This window comes from Aotus nancymaae, unplaced genomic scaffold, assembly GCF_030222135.1.
Source record: "Aotus nancymaae isolate 86718 unplaced genomic scaffold, 86718_ANA_hifiasm-v0.15.2.pri h1tg000079l, whole genome shotgun sequence".
Classification (NCBI taxonomy): Eukaryota; Metazoa; Chordata; class Mammalia; order Primates; family Aotidae; genus Aotus; species Aotus nancymaae.
The window spans coordinates 28,064,583-28,087,806 of NW_026988494.1; the positions used below are offsets into that span (position 1 = coordinate 28,064,583).

General features: G+C 47.2%; 2 protein-coding genes across 9 annotated transcripts in view; both read left to right on the forward strand.

Moving 5' to 3' along the window:
• Positions 1-9,431, forward strand: part of MSRA (methionine sulfoxide reductase A) — a 368,941-nt gene extending 359,510 nt beyond the window's left edge. For 6 of the 7 annotated variants that reach the window (XM_064368780.1, XM_064368779.1, XM_064368781.1 and 3 more), the window contains one exon: positions 8,702-9,431. In XM_064368780.1, the coding sequence (XP_064224850.1) occupies positions 8,702-8,866 (165 nt within the window). In that variant the 3' untranslated portion in view covers positions 8,867-9,431. The remainder of the gene's footprint in view (positions 1-8,701) is intronic. The other variant, XM_064368782.1, reaches the window with a different exon arrangement.
• A 6,893-nt stretch (positions 9,432-16,324) lies between these two features.
• LOC105705426 (multidrug resistance-associated protein 1-like) overlaps positions 16,325-23,224 on the forward strand; it is a 57,146-nt gene continuing 50,246 nt past the window's right edge. The window contains exon 1 of one of the 2 annotated variants that reach the window (XR_010339631.1): positions 16,325-16,462. The gene's annotated coding sequence lies outside the window, so the exon portion shown is untranslated. The remainder of the gene's footprint in view (positions 16,463-23,224) is intronic. The other variant, XM_064368787.1, reaches the window with a different exon arrangement.

Below are 23,224 nucleotides of genomic sequence, written 5' to 3' on the forward strand. Positions count from 1 at the left end.
CCTCCTGAGTGGCTGGGACTACAGGCGCCTGCCACCACGCCTGGCTAATTTTTGTATTTTTAGTAGAGACAGGATTTCATCATATTGGCCAGGCTGGTCTCAAACTCCTGACCTTGTGATCCACCCACCTCAGCCTCCCAGAGTGCTGGGATTACAGGCATGAGCCACTTTGCACAGCTCTAGTGATAATATTTTTTAAAAAGTGAAAGCCGTCTATAGGTCGATTCTTCTAAGGCGAGGGATGAGTGCATCCATATGCATCCTTGTGTGTGTACAGATAGGCTGCGCAGACAGGCCCCTCCCTCCCACACACGTGCCTACAGGTGCACAGGTGTCAGCGTCTCTAGAGCCAGTCCCCTTCACTCCCTCCCGGCCCCGCTCTTTAGAATTCCTCTACACAGTTCTCGTAGATTTGTTTCATCCTTTCACACCTCTCACGTGTCACAGGACAGAATACTCAGCATCCCAGGGCTTCCTTTATCCCACAGCCCCAGATTCCGGGGACAGCATGGGTGTGGGAGGGAGCATGGAACCCAGACCCAGATTCTTGTTCCGGACCTACCCCTCACCCTTGTGAATTTGAGTAAGGCAGGTGAATTTGAGTAAGGTCCCTAACTGCTTTCGGTTTCCTGGTGGGTAAAGCAGAATAATGGCCCCACCTCGCAGGATGAGTAGTCTGAGGACATGAGCTGATGAAGGAGAAGCACCCTGCAATCCGCCTCTGCCCTCTTAGAGGGGCCCCACAAACTCCTCCTGACATCCATTAGAAAACGGACACTGAACCTGGTGTTTCAATTGCAAATGCTGCTTTCCTGGCACTCTGAGTATGTCTCCTGTTATCTCCTGGAATCAGGAGGTACTTGGGAAGTTGGTGGTGCTTGGAATTTAGAGGGTATATCTCCCTTTGGGTGGAGGGCAGGTGGGCAAGCCCAGCTCTCTTGCCATCAGGTGACCTGGGGCGCTCTCTCTGTTAGCTGTCTTTCTAATGGCATCATGGCTACTGGGATCAGCTGAGTGGGGCAAGAGAAAGAACGGCCAAGCCACACACTTGGGGCAAGTCCTTCCGCTGTCTTGTTCCTGTTGCAGTTATCTAGAGGTGTGCAGGGTCAGCGCCGGAGGCTGCGGATGCAACAGGCCAGGGCATAGCGAGGTATCTGTTGTGGGGTGTGCTTGTCATGTTCCCAGATGTGTATTACTTGACAGCTAAAGAAACAAAAGCAATAAAATATGGCATGTGCATGTAGTGGAATCATATGCATCCTTTAAAGGAAAGGGTATTCCGACGCGTGCCGCCTCACGGAGGAAGCTGGAAGGCATTAAGTAAAATACGCCAGTCACAAAAAGACATACTGTGGGATTCCACGTATATGAGGGAGCTAAAGGAGCCCAATTCAGAGAGACAGAAAGCAGAATGGGGGCTGCCTGGGGGTGGGGAGCAGGGGAACCGGGAGTTTTTATTGAATGGGCGTAGAGTTTCAGTTCAGAAAGGTGAAAATGTTGTAGACATAGCAATGATAGTTGTACAACAATGTGAATGTACTTAGCTGTACACTTAAAAATGGCTAAGGTAGTACATTTTATGTTATGTGTATTTTACCACAACTTACACACACACACACACACACACACCAAAAAAGGAGAATCACTTGAGCCTGAGAGGTCGAAGTTGCAATGAGCCATGATCACCCTACTGCACTCCAGCTTGGCAGACAGAGTGAGACCCTGTCTCCAAAAACCAAAGAGATGGCCTGTGAAATAAACACATGTTGAGCCCTGGGAATGTGAGCTGCAGGGAGAGTCTGGCTCACATACCGTCTGATCCACATCTGGAGCTCCTTTGGATATTTTATAAATGATCAGGCTCCCAGGCAGGGTGCCATCCTTGTCAAGCCACCTGTGGGAATAGTCAGGAGCCAGGGTTCAGGGCTGGCCTCTGCTGCTGACTGGTGGCTGTGGATATGCCTCCCCTTTCCCCAGCTTCCCTGTCCTCAGCTGAGAAATAGGAATAAGAACCCCACATTTTAGTCAGTGGAAGGCTCACCTGAGTAGAGAGCAGAAGCCCTTTGGAAATGCTGTCATTATGGACAAACGTTCTGGATCCTTCTCTGGGGAGAAGGGTCCTGGGCTCAACTCTAGGCTCTGGGTCTCTATGCCTTTCTAGCCTTGCCGACTGGTGCCCACTGCCACCTGTGCTGCCAGGAGCCACCGTGCATTTCCCAGGGGGTGTAGAGTATTTCACCTTCATGTAACAGGCCGAGACACTCAGGCCCTTGGAGAATCTCGGTGATCCTGATCATAAGCTTGCTAGGCTGCTGTCAGTGGAACGATCACATGTTCATTACATTTATTACAAGAAAGGCTCTTTACTGGCTACCCTAGAAGGGCGGATGGGGCCCCGCTGTGCCTGGCTGGCAGGCCTTCTGTAAAGAGTGACCTGGCAGCTTCTGATGCATCTGTGGTGTTCCTGTGAGTGGCTGGAGCTGGAGATGCCTGTTGAGGGGCTGAGGTGGATGGGGCCTAGGGGGTGGGGGGCTCCATCACAACTTATGGACGCCCACCTGCCTTCCTGCCCCAGAGATCTGCTGCTCGGCCGTAGAAGTGGGGACTCCATGGAGGAGTGTGGAAATGGGGGCTACTTAAGGAAGGCAGGATGGGTAGGCTAGCTTTCACCGCTAGGGGGGATTTTTGGGAAATGGAGCCAGCACTCTGCAGCAGTTGAAACATGCCAGGCAGGCTGGGTGTCGTGGCTCACGCCTGTAATCCCAGCACCCTGGGAGGCCTAGATGAGAGGATCGCTTGAGGACAGGAATTTGAGACCAGCCTAGATAACATAGTAAGACACTGTCTCTACAAGAAAAAAAAATTAGCCAGGCATAGTGGTGTGCACACCTGTAGTCCCAGCTTTTCTGGAGGGGCTGTGCCCGGGAGGTAGGGGCTGCAGGGAACCCTGATTGCGCCAGTGCACTCCAGCCTGGGCGACAGAGCAAGACTCTGTCTCAGCGACAGGAAAGCCAGGCAGAGCATGGTGCACTTTCTGTGCCTTCTCTGGGTTCCTTGTCCTAGCACAGTGAGCTAGGTAAGGGGCCCATTTCACAGACAGAAAAGCTGCGTCCAAGCAGAAAACAACGAGAGAAGGAAGGCACAGTCGGCTTCCTGGGGCCGCTGAAGAAGGGTCGGTGAGAAAAGCACTAATGACCAATTCTGTTAGGTGACCTTCCGGAAATTCCCTGAGGCAGGTGTCGCCTCGAATGTGTTACTGTATGCAGCCCCACTAACTTCCATCTAAAAGGTCAGCAAGACAGAAAAAAAAATGCCAGAAGCAAAAGTCAAGGAACTTGATGTGGGGTCAGTAAGAAAGAGAAACTCAGGGAGTTAGGCTCAGGTCATTCCTCCCCTGGAGTGGAACAGAGAGAAGGAGTATGTGGGCCTGGCTCTCGGTGTAGTCCTGGGGGTACCTGGCCCCACAGACTGGAGTGGGGAGCTGGGCTGGCGCCACCCTGGGCAGAGTCAGGCCCCGGGGTTGAGCAGCAAGGGCACCTGTTTCTGGGCAGCCTCGTGGCAGGGCTTTTGAGCCAATTTGGCAGTTATTTTTAACCAGGCAAGTCTGTCATGGCCTGAACTCATTCTCCATCCCCAAAAGTGCCTCTCTAGGGCCTGGAGGATGGGCACAGTCTGCGGGGTGCAAGAGGCAGGGCCCGCGAGCCCCCAGGGATTGATCCTGTGAGGATGCCTGGGACTTGAGGCCAGAGCCCCACTGCCCTGCCTCCCTACATCCAGCACAGTTCTTCCGGTGACCGCCCCCCACACCCCCGTCACGGATGCAGCCTCCTTATTGGAAGGAGCCAGAAGATTCGGTAGGTGATGTGAGCAGTTGTCTCTGCAGTCACGAATGGTCTGCTGTTTCTATGGATCCTCCCTATGAACGGCAGGAGAGGGGAGAGGCCACCAGGCTGCATACTACGTGCGGTCCCCACCCTCTTCCTCCTCTGCAGCTCTCCTGACAGTCCTCTGCTTCCTGCTCCCGAGGGCCAGTGAGAGAAGTAAAACTGAAGTCAGGATCTAAAGCTTTCCATCTGCTCCACTTCGTTAAGGAAAAGTGGATGACCACAAGCATTGGTGCATCAGCCATGATCAGTAACATGCTGCCTAGGAACCCCCGCCCCACCACTGACTAGGACACCTGTTGTGTGCTGATACTGCAGGAAGAGGGCTCAGGAGACCGGCTGCAGCCACGCCAGCACCTGCATAGCCTGGCCCCAGTGCCAGGCTGACCAATGGACTTGGAGGGGCCCAGAGAGACCATCTGTATCCCAGAGATGACATCTTCATCCCCTACCTCCCCCTGCCCCTGCACCACTCCACTGTCCCCGCAGAAGAGCAAATGGGCTTTTTCAGGAGCTGAGGATGATGGGGAGGTGTCCTTCTGTCCTCCCTGCAAGGACACAGCGCCACAGTGCCACCATCTAAAGACTGAACCCACCCATGGAACTGGCCAGGGCTCTGGGACATGGAAAGTGGCTGCCTGAGCTCCATGGTCACCTCCTCCTTCCCACCATTCCTTCCCAGGCCCCAGAGGAGGTGCTTGAGGTAGCGACAGGGACCCTGGTAGAATCCAAAAGTTGAGAGAATGTCCAAGAGATCCCAAGAATCCATAGTTCATTTTCTCATCCATTCATTCATTGCACATAGTACACGAAGCCCTGAGATAAGGGAGAGGCACAGACAGCCCGGGGGGGTGGAAGTGGCTTAGAGAACAGAAGGGTTGTTGTAATGCAGCGTCATCAGCGCTGTCCAGCCGTGTAATGCCACGGGAACATAGAATGTGAGCAGCTTCTGCCTTCCAGAATCGAGCAAGGTTTCATAGAGGTGGGGACATTTGGTCTGGGTCCTGAGAGATGGGTAGGAGTTCCTGTGATGGGAAAGAGGAAAGGACATTCCGTGTGCAAGGGAATGGAACATTCGAGAAATAGGTCAAGACATCCACACCAAAGAAAATAGTGCCCAGAGGGGAAGGGGAAGGCTGAAAAGGTAGAAGATGGTGAGGGAGACAATGCTGAGGGGCGGAGTGGGACGGGGAGAAGGGCCGGGGTGGAGTGGGATTGGGGAGAAGGAGCTGGGGCGGAGTGGGACAGGAAGAAGGGCCGGGGAGGAGCGGGATTGGGGAGAAGGGCCGGGGAGGAGCGGGATTGGGGAGAAGGGCAGGGGTGGAGCGGAATTGGGAAGAAGGGCCGGGGTGGAGTGGGACGGGAAGAAGGGCGGGGGTGGAGTGGGACTGGGGAGAAGGGCCCGGGGTGTTCTGCCTCGGAGCTGGAGAGGTCCCTCCTGGGTTTGGAGAGGTGCTGGGCAGGTACAGCCCTCTCAGCCTCCCTGATGAACAGTCAGGCCAGGGCACTCTTTGAGGGTTACCGAGGTCGCAATTCACATAACGCTGTCACTTGTGCCGCACACAGAGGGACCCACCCAGGGGGAGGGTGAAAGAGCAGGGCAGCCGGGAAGCTCACGGAAGACAAGCCGTAAATCAGAGCAGCGGGAGGGAGGGAGACCCCGCGGGATGCATGGAGGAGTAGGAGGAGCGTGACTTGCAATAGGCCGCGGACGAAGCAGGACAAGGAAGAGACTCGATGGAACCTTTCGCGCTCCCGCTTCCCCTTCCTTCGCACCCAGTCTCTTTTTTTTGTCCTTCTTTTCCCCAGTTGAGTTGGGGGAGGGAAGGATAGCCGAAGCCCGCAGGTTGAGGCCAAGCTCAATGCAGGCCATTGGCCGCCGCCTCTCTCCGCCACCCGACAGGACCGTGCTCAAGGTCCCAGCCCGAGGGCTGCGCGGGGGCGTGGGCAGCTCGGTGGTCTGCGGTTTCCCCGCGGGTCTTGGAGGTTTTTCTTAGGGAAGTGTCTGCCATCTTGTGGCTGAAGCTGGTACTGCCGGGGACCACAGGCAAACCTCCCTCCCGGGCTCCCCTAGGGGTCCCTGGGCCGGCAGGTGGCTGCCAGCCGAGGAGGAGGGAAGGAGGGCAGTGGCACCGGCCTCCCTGCGTGGACCCCCCTCCTCCCACGCTGCTCTCAGAGAATTTTCTGGAGACAACGGCTGCGCCTGGGAGGACAGGGAAGAGAGTGGATCTGACACAGGCAGACACTGGGAGGTCTGCACAGGGGTGCCCCCGAACACGGATGCCTCTCGTAGACAGGCACAGTCAGCCCAGGGCCGGGGGCGAGGCCCCCCAGCAGGCGGTGCCAGGCGCGGAGTGGGTGGGCCCTCTGAGGGTGATCACACCTGTGGGCTAGAGGGCACCCGGGCTCGGGGCCACGTGAGCCTGTGAATCCCACTCGCGTTGTGAATTCGGAGCCCCTGGGTGTTCGATCTTTTATTTGCTATTTGGATACAGCTGCAACAGGTGAGAGATTATTTGACATCTCTCAGTTCTCCAGTTCTCCCAACTTGGCTGGGGCCAGGAATGTGAGGCCCTCCTGGTGCCTTTTTCTCTTCTCCAAGCTCCTTGGTGCTGCCTAGAGCAGATGGCACCCCCCACCCCCACCCCACGGACATCGTCCTTACTGTCGTCACCAGAATCTTCCATTCCCACAGCCACCTGGCATCCCAAAGCCTTCCTTCAGTGGACAACTTCTTCACGGGCAAATGCTAGCGATCGTTTAAGTCACACTGCGGCACATACTCCATCTCCAAGGTGGTCATTGCTAATTCTAAATCTACCCCCGTTAGTTAGCCAACCCACATTCTCTTTCTTACAGAGGCTCTGTTCCCTGAAAACAATCTGGAACCAAATGCTGTGTGAGCTGGGGCTAGTCATGGAAACAGAAAGCTTCCATTTCCATCAAGCTGGATGGATTCTACAAAAGGAATTCAGTGTTTACGGAATAGTTAGCAGGGCTGTTAGCGTGAAGGTCAGGAAAAAGCACCCAGGATTTCAGGATACCAAGAAGTTACTGAAATTGTCAGAAGTCATCGTAGATGGCATTCCACGGGCTCTCTGGAGAGGGCCGGGAGGAGCTGGCAGAGTCTCTGGTCTCCTTCCTGCAGAGTCCTATGCTCATCCTCACAGCTGCGCCCTGCAAAGAATAGCTTCTCCTTTTACGTAGCCTGCCAAAATCTCTCATTGGTGGAATCTGAAGCGGGGCCTTGCTGGCGGCAGAATCTGGGGAGCACAGTCTGCAGGCTTTCCGCCTGTGCAGTACCGGGGTGAGCTGCGAATGTCAGGGACCAAGCCTCAGTATCTGACACACACTTTTAAACACGGGTGATAATAATAGGACTTCCTTCCCATGGCTGTTGTGAGGCTAAAATTAACACTTGTGAAGTCTTTGCACAGAGCATGGCATATGGTAGACCCTCAATAATTGCTAGTTTACAAAAAATTGTCAAAACTGAAATTAGAATGGCTCCTCATTCTCATTTTTAACCCTTGCAAAAAAACTGGCTGCCTCTGAGCTGACTGGTCCAAGCCACCAGCCTTGGCAGAGAACCTGCCCCTTAGTGTATCCCTGGCCTGCTGGGCCTCGGGATCCTCGATCGGCTTTGTGCTGGCTCAGACGGCTAAACAGAGATGCAGGAAATAGGTGACATTTCTCAAGAAAAAACCCGAAGCAGTGAATCATGCTGAATATTAATACTGGATTTGCTGTGCTTGGCAGACTTGAGGACTTCATCTCACATGGACCAGTGGACAGTCAGGGTGTGGTTGGTCCCCTCGTGAAAACCCAGGTCCTGGCTCTGCTTTGCGGCTCTGTACTGAATGGAGGCAGTGAGACCGGGGTTGAACCTCTATGGCCCTCTTCTCACGTGCTCCAAGCAGCCTGCAACAGGAAAGAATTAGGGCACAGCTGAAATCCACAGGGAAAAAGAAGCAGGCTGGAATCCACGGGGAGCAGTATCTATTTCTTAGTCTGTCTCCGGCCCCAAATAGCCCCTTTCCTCTCCCAGCTTGTGTTGATGCATCTTTCCCTGGCAGCAGATGCCACCGGGATGTAAACTAGGATGCACAGGGCGGTGATGAGCCACAGGCCACATCCTTCCCTGCCCTGACTCCCCAGGCTCTCTGGCCTGGAGTTCAGAGCAAAGACCCCTAGTGACCCCTGCTCACCAGGGCGTCCCAGCAGGGCCCTGCTCCCCAGAGCCACAGCAAGTGGAGGAGACCCTCTGTCTAGCCTGGGAGTGGGCTGGGGTCCTGTTCCTGTAGGTGGGCAGACAGGATAGTGCCAGGTAGTGCTGCAGCCATTCCTCCTGCCCCTGCCCATCCTTACCCTGTTCACCCCTTTCCTTCCCGCGCACTGTGGTCCTGCTGAGCCCTCTCAGGGATGTCCATTTGTCCTCAGGGACAGCCGGGGGCCATGCTCACCTGCTCTTTCCCCTGGGAGAGCTTTGGGGCCAGTTTCAAAGAGGACCACAGGGTCCAAACCAGGGCCCCCCTACATGCTCCTGGAACAGCAGGGCTATAGAAATAGAGTGTAAATTACAGATTTAAAAATCAGTTGGAAACCCGATTTCAGTTCCCAGTCAACTGAGGCACAGCAAGGTAAGTCCTTGGTCAGCATTGCTCTGCTTGGAATGCACAGAACCCAGCCTGAACGGACCCACTGCGCGTCCCGAGCCATGCGTCCACTCCCCGCAGCCCCGGCCCCTGAGTGCCTCCCTGCCGCAGGTGCCGTCTCTCTAGCATGGGAGCTGATGGCGCCTTTCTGTGTCCCCACAGGTTCTTTCTGAGCATGGTTTCGGCCCCATCACTACCGACATCCGGGAGAGACAGACTTTCTACTACGCGGAAGACTACCACCAGCAGTACCTGAGCAAGAACCCCAACAGCTACTGCGGCCTTGGGGGCACCGGCGTGTCCTGCCCAATGGGTATTAAAAAATAATTTCTCCCATGTAAGGTTCCAGCAAAAGTGCTTTCAACAAATTGAGCAGTGCTTGTGTGATTCACAATCTTGGCATTTTCGAATGTACAAAGTACAAAGGAATTTACAAAGATCTGGTTTACTGAAGTATAACCTGCAGGAGGTGCGAGGGCAAGTTGATCGATGTGATTTATTTCCTAATGAGTTATGGTGGGAGCAGAGCTGTGCAGGTTCCCGTGTCTCATCTGGGGTCCGAGTGAAGGTAACAGGGATGCTATGTTCACCCTTCTTGGTGGAAGCTAAGGTGTGAGCTGGGAGGTTGTTCGACAGGACAGGGGACCCCAGAAGTCCTTTATCTGTTTTCTCCTGCCTGCCAGTGCCTTACAGTTTGCAAACATTCATAGCCTCAATGACTCATTCACTGAAATCCGTCGCTTTACCAAACCTAGGCACGCGAAAGAGGCTTTCTGTCCCTTTTCAGTCCTGTTTGTGCAGAGATGTGAGTCCGCTTGATGAGTTCTAATGCTTTCCTCACAGCTATGAGAAATATTTGTTCTAATAAAAACCTACAGTCCAATAATGCAAACTGCCTGGCGTCTCCTCTGTTTTTGACTTGCTCAGGTCGGATATTTTTAAGTGCAGTAAGATGAACTTAAGGATTCTAAAGCGCTTGAGAGGGAAAAAGCCTCAGAGCCATTTACCCGCAGATGGGAACAATGCGGATTGAAATCGTTGGCGAACATGCACACTTGTAGCTCCTGGCAACCTCAGTAATAACAACAGTTGTTCTCCAGGTGCCTGTCACATCCCTCACATCACAGACCATTCTAGTTAGAGCAGACACCTCCAATCCCTGCCCTTAAGAACCTTTATATTACCATAAGCAATACACATGTAAACAAATGATGAAATAAGATGATGTCAGGTCCTGATGAGGGATGTGAAGGTGTTGAACAGGATAAGATAGTGAGCTGTGTCTAGGGGCTGTGAGATTGTGTTCAGGGCTGTTTGAGCAAGATTGTTCAGGGAGGCCTCCGTGAGGTGGTGAGACTTAATGGATAAGTCCATTCTCGCATTGCCGTAAATACCTGAGACTGGGCGATTGATGAAGAAGAGAGGTGCAGTTGGCTCAGAGTTCCACAGGCTGTACGGGAAGCGTGATTCTGGCATCTGCTCGGCTTCTGGGTAGGCCTCAGGAAGCTTACAGTCATTGATGGAAGGGGGAGGGGGAACAAGTGGGGGTGCCACATACTTTTAAATGACCAGATCGTGGGAGAACTGCATCACGAGAACAGCACTGAGGGATGGTCCTAAAACCTAAGAAACCGCCCCCATGGTCCAGTCCCCTCCCATCAGGCCCCACCTCCAATACTGGGGATTACAATTCAACAGGAGATTTGGTGGGAACCCGGATCCAAACAGTATCATTTGAGAACCAGACGAACCAGATCAGCAGCCCCCAGCCTTTTCAGCCCCAGGGACCAGTCTCGTGAAAGACAATTTTTCCACAAGCAGGTGATGGGAGGGATGGTTTCAGGGTGATTCCAGCACATGACACTCATTGTGCAATTTATTACTGTTACCTTGTACTATATAAAGAAATAATTATATAACTCACCATCATGTGGAATCAGTGGGAGCCCTGAGCTCATTTTCCTGCAACTAGGTGGTCCCAGCTGGGGGTGATGGGAGACAGTGACAGATCATCAGGCATCAGATTCTCATAAGGAGCATGCCACCCAGATTCCTCACATGTGCAGTTCACAAGAGGGTTCACGCTTCTATGAGAATCTAATGCAGGCAGAGCTCAGGAGGTAATGTGAACAATGGGGAGTGGGTGGAAATACAGATGAAGCTTCACTCACTCACCTGCCACTCACCTCCTGCTATGAGGTCTGTTTCCTAACAGGCCACAGACCAGTACCAGTCCATAGCTCGGTGAACTAAATGATTTTCAAGACCTAAAGGTGGCAGCAGGCTGGGAGTACACTAGTGGAAATGGATGCTTTCCCATCAGAAGGGCCAGGAAGTCTAAATGGCCCAAATCAGGGAGTAGCTTGAGAGACAGAAAGTCCAGGAATGGTGAGCCTGAGGAGGGTAGTGGAGAGGACTCTCAGTGAGGCAGGTGGAACCAGGTCACAGAGCCTTCTAAGGATGAGATAATGGGCTTTTTAGTTTGTTCTATTTAATTGGGCAGCATTGGAGCATTTTACGCACTTGCTCCATCATTTATTTTTAACCGGAGCAACTGGATGGCTGGGGGTGTGATATGTTTGTAAGAAGGCGGATGTGAGGTGGAGGTCATGGGACGAATCGCAGAGTTTTGGCCACGCGAATTTGAGATGCTTCTCGGATGTCCCAGGGAGGATATGGAGCAGGAGAGTTGGTTGCATAGGTCTGGATCTTGGAAGGAATCAGTGGAGGAGAGATTTCAGAATCCCCAGAATATAGATGGTGTTTGAGGCCACGGGACCAGCTGAGATCATTTAGGGAGAGACTGGAGAGAGAGAGAAAGGGTCTGAACATTGATCACTGGGGCGTTCCAACATGCAGAGGTCTGGGAAAGAAGGCGCAAAGGAGAAGTGGAGAAGTGACACCTTTTCAAATACAAATACAAACTGACTGATTCAGAGTTCACAGCCCAACCACCTCCTCTGGCTCTCACACTCCAGGCCACTCTCCGGCTTTCCTAATTGCCCCAGGCCAAGTGCTTCACAACTAGGGACAGCCCTTGTGCCCCAGAGCTGCTGAGATTATTCAGCACGCCAGTCCTGAGCCTGTTCATTGTGCCTTCTCAGGGAGGGAGCCTGTTCACTCCTTCTCAGGGAAGCCACAGTAGAGGCTCTGTCCACAGTTTCCACCCGCTCTGCTCTAGTTCTTCCCCTTCTCTGGGGACCTGTCAGTAACAAACTCTTAATAGCAACCTTCTCTGGGTCTGTTGGCCTTATTAGACCTAACTAACAATAAAACCTATCAAAACATCGTGAGCTAGAGATACCGAATAACTGAAAAAATCCCCATTTTAGCTCCCTGATCCATGGAGACAAGTGTCCTGTACTCCCCCACTCCCAATATGGTAAACAAAACAGTATTTTTCTGGGGGAATTTCAAATTTTGGTAGCACCAGTGGCAAACCCAAATGATGCAGTGACAACCCTATGTTGTCACCCTGTTTGGCAGATGAAATATTGTTTCTGTCCCCCAGTATTGTGTCATATGTAGGTTTCATTCGCATGTCCTCAATCTCTTCTTGAAAGTCATTATGCAAAGTATTGAGCTGGGGCTGGGCGCGGTGGCTCACACCTGTAATTCCAGCACTTTGGGAGGCCGAGGCAGGCAGATCACCTGAAGTCAGGAGTTCAAGTCCAGCCTGGCCAACATGGTGAAACCCTGTCTCTTCTAAAAATACAAAAAAATTAGCTGGACATGGTGGCAGTCGCCTGTAATCCCAACTACTTGAGAGGCTGAGGCAGGAGAATTGCTTGAACCTGGGAGGCAGAGGTTGCAGTGAGCCGAGATCGCGCCACTGCACTCCAGTCTGGGTGACAAGAGTGAAACTCTGTCTCAAGAAAAATAAATAAATAAAAATTGAACTGAGCAGTTCACTTAGGGACATGTGCTTGTTTAAGGTCTTAGAGCATCTTTTATGATAGGCATGACGTGTCATTCTACTGCCCTTGGTGACCCTCCCGCCCCCAACTTCTAGCAGAAAGTGCTGATAGATTGCCATGCTCTTTCCTGCCAAGCCCAGGCACACCTTCAGAATTCCTTTACACCAAGGACCTTGGGCAAGCACTTTCAACCTTTCAGATGTGGTTTCCAGGTGAAACCCAGAGCTTTCCTTCCAGGTAAAACCAGAATTGCTGACTAAAGCTTTGGATGTAATGTCTCAGCTAGGGGTAAGTTCACTAACGAGATTGAGCATCTAAAGAACAGCTTATGATGTCAGCCACAGCATGGTGATCAGAGAGAGCCTGGGACAGATGCTTCGCTGAAATCTGGAAATTCCACAGAGGCTGGTGGAGTGATCAGCTGGAGGTAAGCCAGACAGACCTGAGGGAAAATGCTAGCTCTGCCGCTTATAGATGGAGTGAGCCTGCGGAAGTCACATGATTATTCTGAGACTCAGTTTCTTTGTGTGTAAAATGGCGATAATCATACCCATGTTGCAGGGTTTGGGGAAGATTAAATACTATACATACGTGTGTGTGTGTGTGTGTGTGTGTGTGTATACACTTGGTACAGAGCTTGAGACACAGTAAGTATTCTCTACATGGTAGATATTGTTATTGCCTTCTCATAAAGGAGAAAAGGGGATTATTTGGTGAGATCTTTAAAAAAAATCTCATTCGCTTTTGTGAATCCACCCTGTCCCCAGAATGATCAGTGACAATTTCCAAACATGATTACTTCGTCTGAATAGATTATAAAATTTGCAGGGAACATTTTTTTTTAACCATATGTTGACTCTGGGGTATCCTTTTTGCCCCCCAAAGTTTAGATATTTCCATCAGAGAGCAGGCTATGCATTCATTGGAAAGTGCTCTGAGTTCCATTTGGGACACTGGGATGCCAAGAACGTGTCTGCCCTGACATCGGCAGTGGGCTGGAGGCAGATGTCCCTGGGTGCTCACTGGTCACTTAGTCTGTGCATCTTCACAGAAGACGCCATCTCTGCGGGTCCCTCACCTCCCTCGCTGTACAGTGGCACTTCTGCCACCGAGTGGTCCCCTTGGAGGTGGAAGCAAAAGGAAAAGCTCTGGATGGAGTCTCCCCAGCTCCTCGATAATCTGTAAAAATCTCTGATGCATCAGAGGAGTTCGTCGCTAACATGGAAAGCTGCTTCTCATCGCTCTTTTATTCATTCAGCCATTAGTTAATTAATTCTCTCAACATGTATTTATTCAGTTCCAGCTGTGTGCCAGGGTCTGTGCTAGATGCCGGGGGCATCATGTCAACCAAACATAGTTGCCGGCCTCATAAAAATCATTCTAGTGGGGAAATTGGATATTAAACGAGCAGTGTCACAACTCCCTAATTACAAACAGTGGATGTGCCCTCAGGGAAGATCATCGTGTACTGTGAAAGAGTAAAAATGAGGGGATCCGATCAGAGCTGAGTGAGTTGCATTTGGACTGAATTCTGAAAGATCCATGAGAATTAACACGCAAAGCAGGTGCAAAGATTCAGTTGGGAGAGCGACACATTCCAGGCAGAGGCATGTGTAAAGGCCCTGGGGTGGAGCCTTTGAAAGAAGGAACCTAAGAGCTGTGGTGATGGTGCCATGTATGTTAATGCTGCTTTTATTTTTAAAAGGACTTAACTTTTTAGAGCAGTTTTAGGTTCACAGCAAAATTGAGAGGAAGATACGGAAATTTCCATATGCCCCCCAACACCCTCACATGCACAACCTCCCCAACCATCACCGTCCTCCACCAGAGTGGAGCATTTGTTACAATTGATGAACCAAATTGACACGTCGTTATCACCCAGCATCCACAGTTTACGTTTGGGTTCATTCTTGGTGTTATACAGTCTGGGTTTGGACTCTATCCATTGTTAGAGTATCATACAGAACAGTTTCCTTGACCAAAATACCCTCTGTGCTCCATCCACCTGTTTATCCCTGTCTCCCTCCTGACCCCTGGCAGCCCCATCTTTTTACTGTCTTCACACTTTTGCTTTTTCTAGAATGTCAAATAGTTGGAATCACACAGTAGCCTTTTCAGATGGACCTTTTTTACTTACTAAATATGGCTTTAAGTTTCTGTCATATCTTTTCATGACTCAATGGCACATTTCTTTTTAGTGCTGAATAATATCCCATTTTCTGGATGTGCCACCATTTATTTTTCCATTCACTTACTGATGGGTATCTTGGCTGTTTCTATTTTTTAGTAATTATGAATAACGCTGCTATACACATCTGTGTGCAGGTTTTTGTGTGGATGTAGGTTTTCAACTTCTTTGGTAAATGCCAAGACGTGCGATTGCTGGACTGCACAGTGAGAGGTATGTTTGGTTTTGTAAGAAGTTGCCAAACTGTCTTCGAAAGTGGCTGTGCCATTTTGCATTCTCACCAACAATGAATCAGAGTTCCTGTGGCCCCACAGCTTCACCAGCATTTGCTGTTGTCGGTGTTCTGGATTTCGGTCATGTTAATAGGAGTGTAGTGATGATGGCTCATTGTTGTTTTAGTTCACGTATCCCCGATGAACCAGGATATGGAGCATGTTTTCATGTGCTTATTTTTCTCTATCTTCTTTGGTGAAGTGTCTGTCACAGCCTTTGTCCCAATGGTTAATTTTTCATAGCTGACCAGTATGATGAGCGGTGCTAGGGATGAAGGTTGGTGATGCTCACAAAGTGAGTTTCTGTCTTTTTGAGTATCCACATTTGAATTAGGCAACCTGGCTGCATCAAACTCTTAGCCTTTTTTCCCCTACTTTTTCAGCCATCTTCCAGGGTCACGTCCTGAGGTAATGTTTGGGCCCCTGGTTTTTACTGTTCATGATTATTTTTAAACTGCAGTGACCTCACTGCTGGATTTGATTTTTTTCTAAATACAAGAGTGGGGGGCAGAGGCTCACACCTGTAATCCCAGCACTTTGTGAGGCTGAGGCAAGGCAGATCACTTGAGGCTAGGAGTTTGAGACCATCCTGGCCAACATGGTGAAACCCTGTCTCTACTAAAAATACAAAAATTGCATGCCTGTAATCCCAGCTACTTGGGATGCTGAGGCACAAAAGTCTCTTGAACCCAGGAGCCAGAGGTTGCAGTGAGCTGAGATTGCACCACTGTACTCCAGCCTGGGTGGCAGATCAAGACCCTGTCTCAGAAAAAAAAAAAGTAATTGATACCAAAAACCACACAAGAGGTATAGAATTTGATAATATTTTGATATATGTATATAGCCATGAAATCATAGCCACAATCAAGAAAGCAAATACATCCGCCACCCAGAAAATATTCTCATACTTCTTCTTCCTGGGTCTGCTTCCATGTTCTACCCCCAAACCCAGTCCTGAGGCAGTCTGCTTTCTGCCATTAAAGATTAGTTTGCATTTTTGAAATTGGACTGAGCATTTACTCTTTCTTCATCTGGCTTCCTACTTAACGTAAGTATTTTGAGATTTGTCCATGTTGCTGCATGTCTCATTGGTTCATTCCTCTTCATTGTTAAGTAGTATTCCATCACATTGACGTACCGCAGAGGGTTTATCCGTTCATCTGCTGATGCACATTTGGGTTGTTTTCAGTTTGTGACTATAACACATAAACGTGCTATGGAATTCATGTATCAGTCTTTGTATGGACACGTGATCTCATTCCTGCTGCGTCATCCTCAATGCTTGCCATGATCAGTCTTTCTGAGTTTAGATATTCCAGCAAGAGAGCAGTGGGATCTCACTATGGTTTCAATTTGCATTTCTGTAACAAATGATCCTGAGCCTTTTTTTTATTTTTATTTTTTTTTGAGGTGGAATCTCTTACTGTCACCCAGGCTGTAGTGCAGTGGCGGGATCTCGGCTCACTGTAATCTCTGCCTCCCGGGTTCAAGTGATTCTCCTGCCTCCTGAGTAGCTGGAACTACAGGCATGTGCCACCACTCCCAGGTAATTTTTTCCTATTTTTAGTAGAGATGGGGTTTCACCATGTTGGCCAGGATGGCCTGAGCCTCTTTTATGCGCTGCTTTGCCATCTGGACATCTTACTTGGGTGACACATGTAGCAAAACATTTTGCCCATTTGGGGGAGTTGTTACCTTAGTACTGAGTTTTCAGAGTCCTTTTTATATTCTAGTTACAAGTCGTTTGTTAGATATCCATTTGACAAAGTCTGTAACTTGTCTTTTTATTTTTTAACAGTATCTTTCAAAGAACAGAAGTTCTCAATGTCAATGAAGTTCAGTTTATTAAATTTTTCCTTTATGTATTGTGTTATTGGTATTATATCTAGGACATCTTTGCCTAAGATGAGAAGTTGTATGGTTTAAGGTTTTACACTTAGGCCTGTGGTTCATTTCACATTTGTTTTTGTATACGGTGTAAAGTATGAATTCGTTTGGTTTAATTTTTGCATACAGATACTCGATTATTCTAGCTGCGTTTGTTGACAGGCTATTGGTATGGCCTAAAAGTTTGTATCCTCCACAAATTCCTATGTTGAGATCCTAATCCCCAAGGTGATGGTATTAGGAGGTGGGGCCTTTGGGGAGCTGATTAAGTCATGAGGGCAGAGCCTTCATGAATGTGCTTAGTGTCCTTATAAAAGAGCCTCAGAACTGCCTTGTCCATTCCACATTGGGAGGACACAGCGAGAAGACTGTCTGTGAGTCTATGAGGAAGCAAAGCCCTGACCAGACACTGAATCTGAGGCCACCTTGATCCTGGACTTCTCAGCCTCCAGAACTGTGAGAAATAAATCTGTGTTGTTTAGAAGTGTCCATATTACGGTATTTCATCATAGTAGCCTGAGTGGACTGAGGCAACCATCCTTTCTCAACTGAATCGATGTTACACATTTGTTGAAAATCAATCATCTGTATATGTATAGATCTATTTCTGGACTGTCTATTCTGTTTCATTGATCTATTAGTCTGCCTTCATGCCAATGCCATACAGTTTTGATTACTAAAGATAATAAGTTTTAGAATCAGCTCGTGTAAGCAGTGTAAATCACTGAGTGTTCAGAAGTTAAAGGTGTACTGTGGTTTCAAATAAGGTACTTAATCGTCGTTTTTCATCATTCAGCATGAATATCCCCTACATATCTCTGAAGTTTGATTTTGTTCTTTATTTTAAGAAAAAAATAACATTGTGAACAGCTTGAACCTGACAAGTTCACTTGAAATGACTGCACAGGAAGTGGACTGCTCAGCAGCCTTTGGTGGGACTGTGTGACCTCCTGACAGTGAGCAGCTCTGGGAACAAAACTGACATGGGTCTCTGGGAGGGGACATGGGAAGGGTCTGCATACAAATTGAAGATCCAGTTTCTATTAATTTTTTTGTACAATTGTGTATTTTAATATTTTAATTATATTTTAATATACAATTAAAATATTGATTTTAAGTTTATCTCTGGAAATATAAGCTTTAATAGTTTACATCTTCACTTAATCGCTTATTAAATCATTTTATAACCCTTAATAAAGTTAGATAGTGTAACTTCTCAAACTTTGTTATCTTGTAAAGTTGCTTTTGTTATCCAAGGCTCTTTGCATTTCCACGTGAATTTTAGAATCAGTTTGTCAATCTTCTACAAAATGAATTCTGCTGCGATTTCAAATGGGATTGCATTGAATCAGAATCAATTTTGAGAAAATTTACAGTTTAATAGTCTTAGGTCTTCTCATCCATGAGCACAATATCACTCACCATTTAGTTAATTAAATTTAATTTATTTAATTTCTCTTAATAACGTTTTAGAGTCTTCAGCATCCAGGTCTTGCACCTCTTTTGTTAGATGTATCCCTAAGTATTTTATATTCGTATGAGATTCTTATATTATTGTTTTTAAAATTTCAGTTTCCAATTGTCCATTGCTAGTTGATGCAAATCTGATGGACTTTTATACATTGATTCTGTATACTGCCGTCATGCTGAACTCACTTAGCAGTTCTGGTTTCTTTTTTTGTAGATTCCATGGGATTTTCTACATAGATATGATTTCATCTGCAAATAGAGACAGTTTTACTTCTTGTTTGCAATCTGTGTACCTTTTTCCCCTCCCTACTTACCTTGTTGCACTTTATCTCCAGTACAATTTTAATAGAAGTGATGAGAGTGGAAATCCTTATCTGTTCTGATCTTAGCCTTGTATTCTTCTGTTTTCACACTGCTGATAAAGACGTACCTGATACTGGTAATTTATAAAGGAAAAGAGCTTTAACGAACTCAGGTTCCACGTGGCTGGAGAGGCCTCACAATCATGGCAGAAGGTGAAAGGCACATCTTACATGGTGGCAGGCAAGAGAGAATGAGAGCCAAGTGAAAGGGGAAATTCCTTATAAAACCATCAGATCTCATGAGACTTATTCACTTCCATGAGAACAGTATAGGGGAACCACCCTATGATTCAGTTATCCCCCAGTGGGTCCCTCCCATGACACGAGGGAATTACGGTAGCTACAATTGAAGATGAGGTTTGTGTGGGGACACAGCCAAACTATGTCAGTCTTACCATTAAGTATGATGTTAGCTGTAAATTTTTCATAGAAGTTCTTGGTCAGTTTTCCTTCTCTTTCTAGTCTGCAGAAAGTTTTTATCAGGAACGGGTTCAGATTTTGTCAACTGTCTTTTGAATTCAGAAAAAATGATCATACAGACCTTCCTTATTAGTCTGTGAATATTGTGAATTACATTGACTGATTTTTGAGTCTTCATTCAACCTTCTATTCCTGAGATAAACTTACTTGGTCATGATTTGTATCCCTTTTATACAATGTTGGATTTGATTTGTTAAAGTTTTCTTAGCAATTTTTGCATCTTTTTTCATGAAGAATATTTGTCTATATTTGTCTATAGTTTTCTTGTAATGTGTTTACCTGGTTTTAGTAATACTGGCTTAATAGAATCTGTTGGGAAGTATCCTTTAGTTTTATGGAAAACTTAGAATTGTTACTATTCTATTATTATTTATGTTATTATGTTATTATTTCTTCCTTAAATGTTTGGTAGGACTTGCCAGTGAAGCCCTCTGGGTCTTTAGTTTTTTATACAGGAAGATTTTTAATTGCAAATTTAATTTCTTTGATAGATACAGGGCTATTTGGGTTCTCTAGTTCCTGAATGAGCCTTGGTAGATTTTGTTTTTTTAAGTAATTTCTCCTTTTCATCTAAGTCATGTAATATATTGGCATAATATTTCCTTATCTTAATATCCATAAAATGCATAGTGATCTTACCTCTCTCATTCCTGACATTGGCAATTTGTTTTTTATCTTTTTTTCCTAATCAGCTCTACAGCTGTTTATCAATTTTATTGCCTTTTGAATAAACCAACTTTTGGTTTTATTTATTTTTTTCTATAATTTTCTATTACATTTTATATTTAATTGATTTGTGCCTTGGTCTTTATTATTTTCTTTCTTCTGTTTACTTTAGCTTTACTTTTCTTTCCATTTTGCTAGTTTCTACATGGAAGCTCAGGATATTGGCTTGAGACCTTTATTCTTTTGTAGTACAGGTATTTAGTGCTATAAATTTCCCTCTACTGCCTTAAATGAGGTCCCACAAATTTTGATATATTGTGTTTTCCTTTCTGCTTAGTTAAAAACTTTAAAAATTTTCTCTTGAGTTCTTCTTTGACTTATAGATTGTTTAGAATGTGTTATATAGTTTTCTAATATTGGGATGTTTTCCAGAGAAAACATCTAGTGTGGCTAGAATAGCAGCTTCTTTCTGGACAAGAGCATGAGAGAACTTTCTAGGGTGATGGAAATATTTTATATCTTCATCTGGGTAGTGGTTACATAGACACATTTATATATAAAATATTATTTCAGGCTGTACATTTTTGTATTTTATTGTGTATGACATATACCTCAGTTAAACAAAAAAACTCATTGAGTACCTACCAGAATGGTTAATAAAATTTAACAGATTGACAATTCTAAGCCTTGGCAAAGAGGTGGATAAGCAAGAATTCTCACACATTGTTGTTAGGAATCTAAACTAGTGCAACCACTTTGGAAAACAGTCTGGCAGTACTAAGTAAAACTGAAGATATACAAAAATGTTTACAGCAGCAGTATTCATAATTGCTGTAAACTGGAGACGAATATCCATCAGAAAGAGAGTGAAGGCTGGGCATGGTGGCTCACGTCTAATCCCTGCACTTTGGGAGGCTGAACTGGGCAGATCACCTGAGGTCAGGAGTTTGAGATCAGCCTAGCCAACATGGTGATCTCTGTCACCCAGGCTGGAGTGCAGTGGTGTGATCATGGCTCACTGTAGCCTTGACTTCCTGGGCTCAAGCAATCTTCACCTCAGCCTGCTGAGTAGCTGGGACTACAGGTACACACTACCATGCCTGGCTAATTTTTTTTTTTTTTTTTTGAGATGAAGTTTCACTCTTGTTGTCCAGACTGGAGTACAATGGCTCGATCTTGGCTCACTGAAACCTCTGCCTCACGGGTTCAAGCGATTCTGCTGCCTCAGCTTTCTGAATAGCTTGGATTACAGTCACGCGCTACCATGCATGGCTAATTTTTGTATTTTTTGTAGAGATAAGGTGTTTCCACATTGCCCAGGCTGGTCTTGAACTCTTGAGCTCAAGTGATTTACCCACCTCGGCCTCCCAAAGTGCTGGGATCACAGGTGTGAGCCATTGTACCGGCTCTCAACTTTTGTGTTAGATACAGGGGTATATGTGCAGTTTTGTTAAAAGGGTATTTTGTACCCAGGTAGTGAGCACAGCACATAATAAGTAGATTTTCAACCCATACACCTTTCCCCTCTCCCCCACCTAGTAGTCCACAATGTCTACTGTTCCCTATTTTAAAAATGTAAAAATTAGACTGGGTGTGGTAGCTCACATTTGTAATCGCAGCACTTTGGGAGGGTGAGGCAGGTGGGTCACCTGAGGTTGAGAGTTCGAGACCAGCCTGGGCAACATGGAGAAACCCCATCTCTACTAAAAATACAAAAATTAGCCAGGCATGGTGGCGGGCACCTGTAATCCAGCTAGTCAGGTGGCTGAGGCAGGAGAATCACTTACACCCGGGAGACAGAGGTTGCAGTGAGCCAAGATCACGCCATTGCACTCTAGCATGGGTGACAAGAGTGAGACTCCAGTCTCAAAAAATAATTAATTAATTAACTAAAAATTTAAAAATTAAAAAAAAGAGCACACAAGATGGCAGAACTTGTTGCAACCACCTTGGAAAATATAATCTGCCGCAGAGGGCAAGTAGAAAGTATGTTGCAGTTTAAGATTTCAGAAATCTAGTTTTCCAAACGATCACAAGAGCTGTTCATGTGCAGCTTAAGGGGAGTGGAAGCAAAGGCCTTCAGAGCTGAGGAAGACGTGAGATAGTGAGTCAGGTGAACTGCACGCTCGTCCATGTGGATGCTGACATCCTCAGAAAGGCAGAAGGACTTCAGAGAACAGAAGGCAAAACACGATGTCATTCATTATTTTTTTTTAGAGATAGGGTGTTTTTCTGTGGCCCAGGCTGGAGTGCAGTGGCTCGATCATAGCTCACTGTAGCCTTGAACTCCTGGACTCAAGCAATCCTTCTGCCCCAGCTTCCTGAATAGGTAGGGCTACAGTGTGTGCCACCATGCCTGGCTAATTTTGTATTTTTATTTTTTGTAGAGATAGAGTCTTGCTATGTTGCCCAGGCTGGTTTGTAACTCCTGGCCTCAAGTGATCCTCCCACATTGGCCTCCCAAAGCATTGGGATTATGGGCATGAGCCACTGTGCTCCACAACAAAACACTCTTTTTTTTTTTTTTTTGAGACGGAGTTTCGCCTCTTGTTGCCCAGGCTGGAGTGCAGTGGCACAATCTCGGCTCACTGAAAACTCTGCCTCCTGGTTTCAAGCAATTTTCCTGCCTCAGCCCCTTGAGTAGCTGGGATTACAGGAATGCGCCCCCATACCTGGCTAATTTTGCATTTTTAATAGAGATGGGGTTTCTCCATGTTAGTCAGGCTGGTCTTGAACTCCTGTCCCCAGGTGATCTGCTTGCCTTGGCCTCCCAAAGTGCTGGGATAATGCCCAGTCTACAAAACACTCTTTTAAAAGTTTTCATCTTTTTTTTTTCTGGAGTGATGAAATAATCTCTGTGGTGAGGGCTTCCTTTTTATTTGGGAAAAGATATTTGCTATAGGCCTATTATTTGTGCAGAGATACTAACAGCTAACATTTTTTGAGTGTCCATTCATTCATTCAAAATCATTAGGGATGCAGAGTGAGGAGGTTTTTTTTTTTTTTTTTTGTATCAAGGTCTTACTCTGTCATCTAGGTGGGAGTGTAATGGGGCAATGTCAGCTCATTGCAGCCTCAACCCACACCCTGTCCAAAAACCCCTGGGCTCAATCAGTCCCCCCGCTCAGCCTCCCAAGTAGCTGGAACAACAGGCATGAACCACCACACCCAGCTAATTTTGTCTATTTTTTGCAGAGACCAGAGCTCCCTATGTTGCTCAGGCTGGTCTCGAACTGCTGGCCTCAAGCAATCCTCCTGCCTCAGCCTCTCAAAATGTTGTGAGAGGGCTGAGTGAGGATGTTTTTGAGGACTGTGGTAAACAGCCTCATCATATTCATGTCCTGTATAATCCTCTCCCTTTGAGCATGGGCTGGACCTAGGGACTATTGGGACTCTTTTCTTTTCTTTCTTTCTTTCTTTCTTTCTTTTTTTTTTTTGAGATG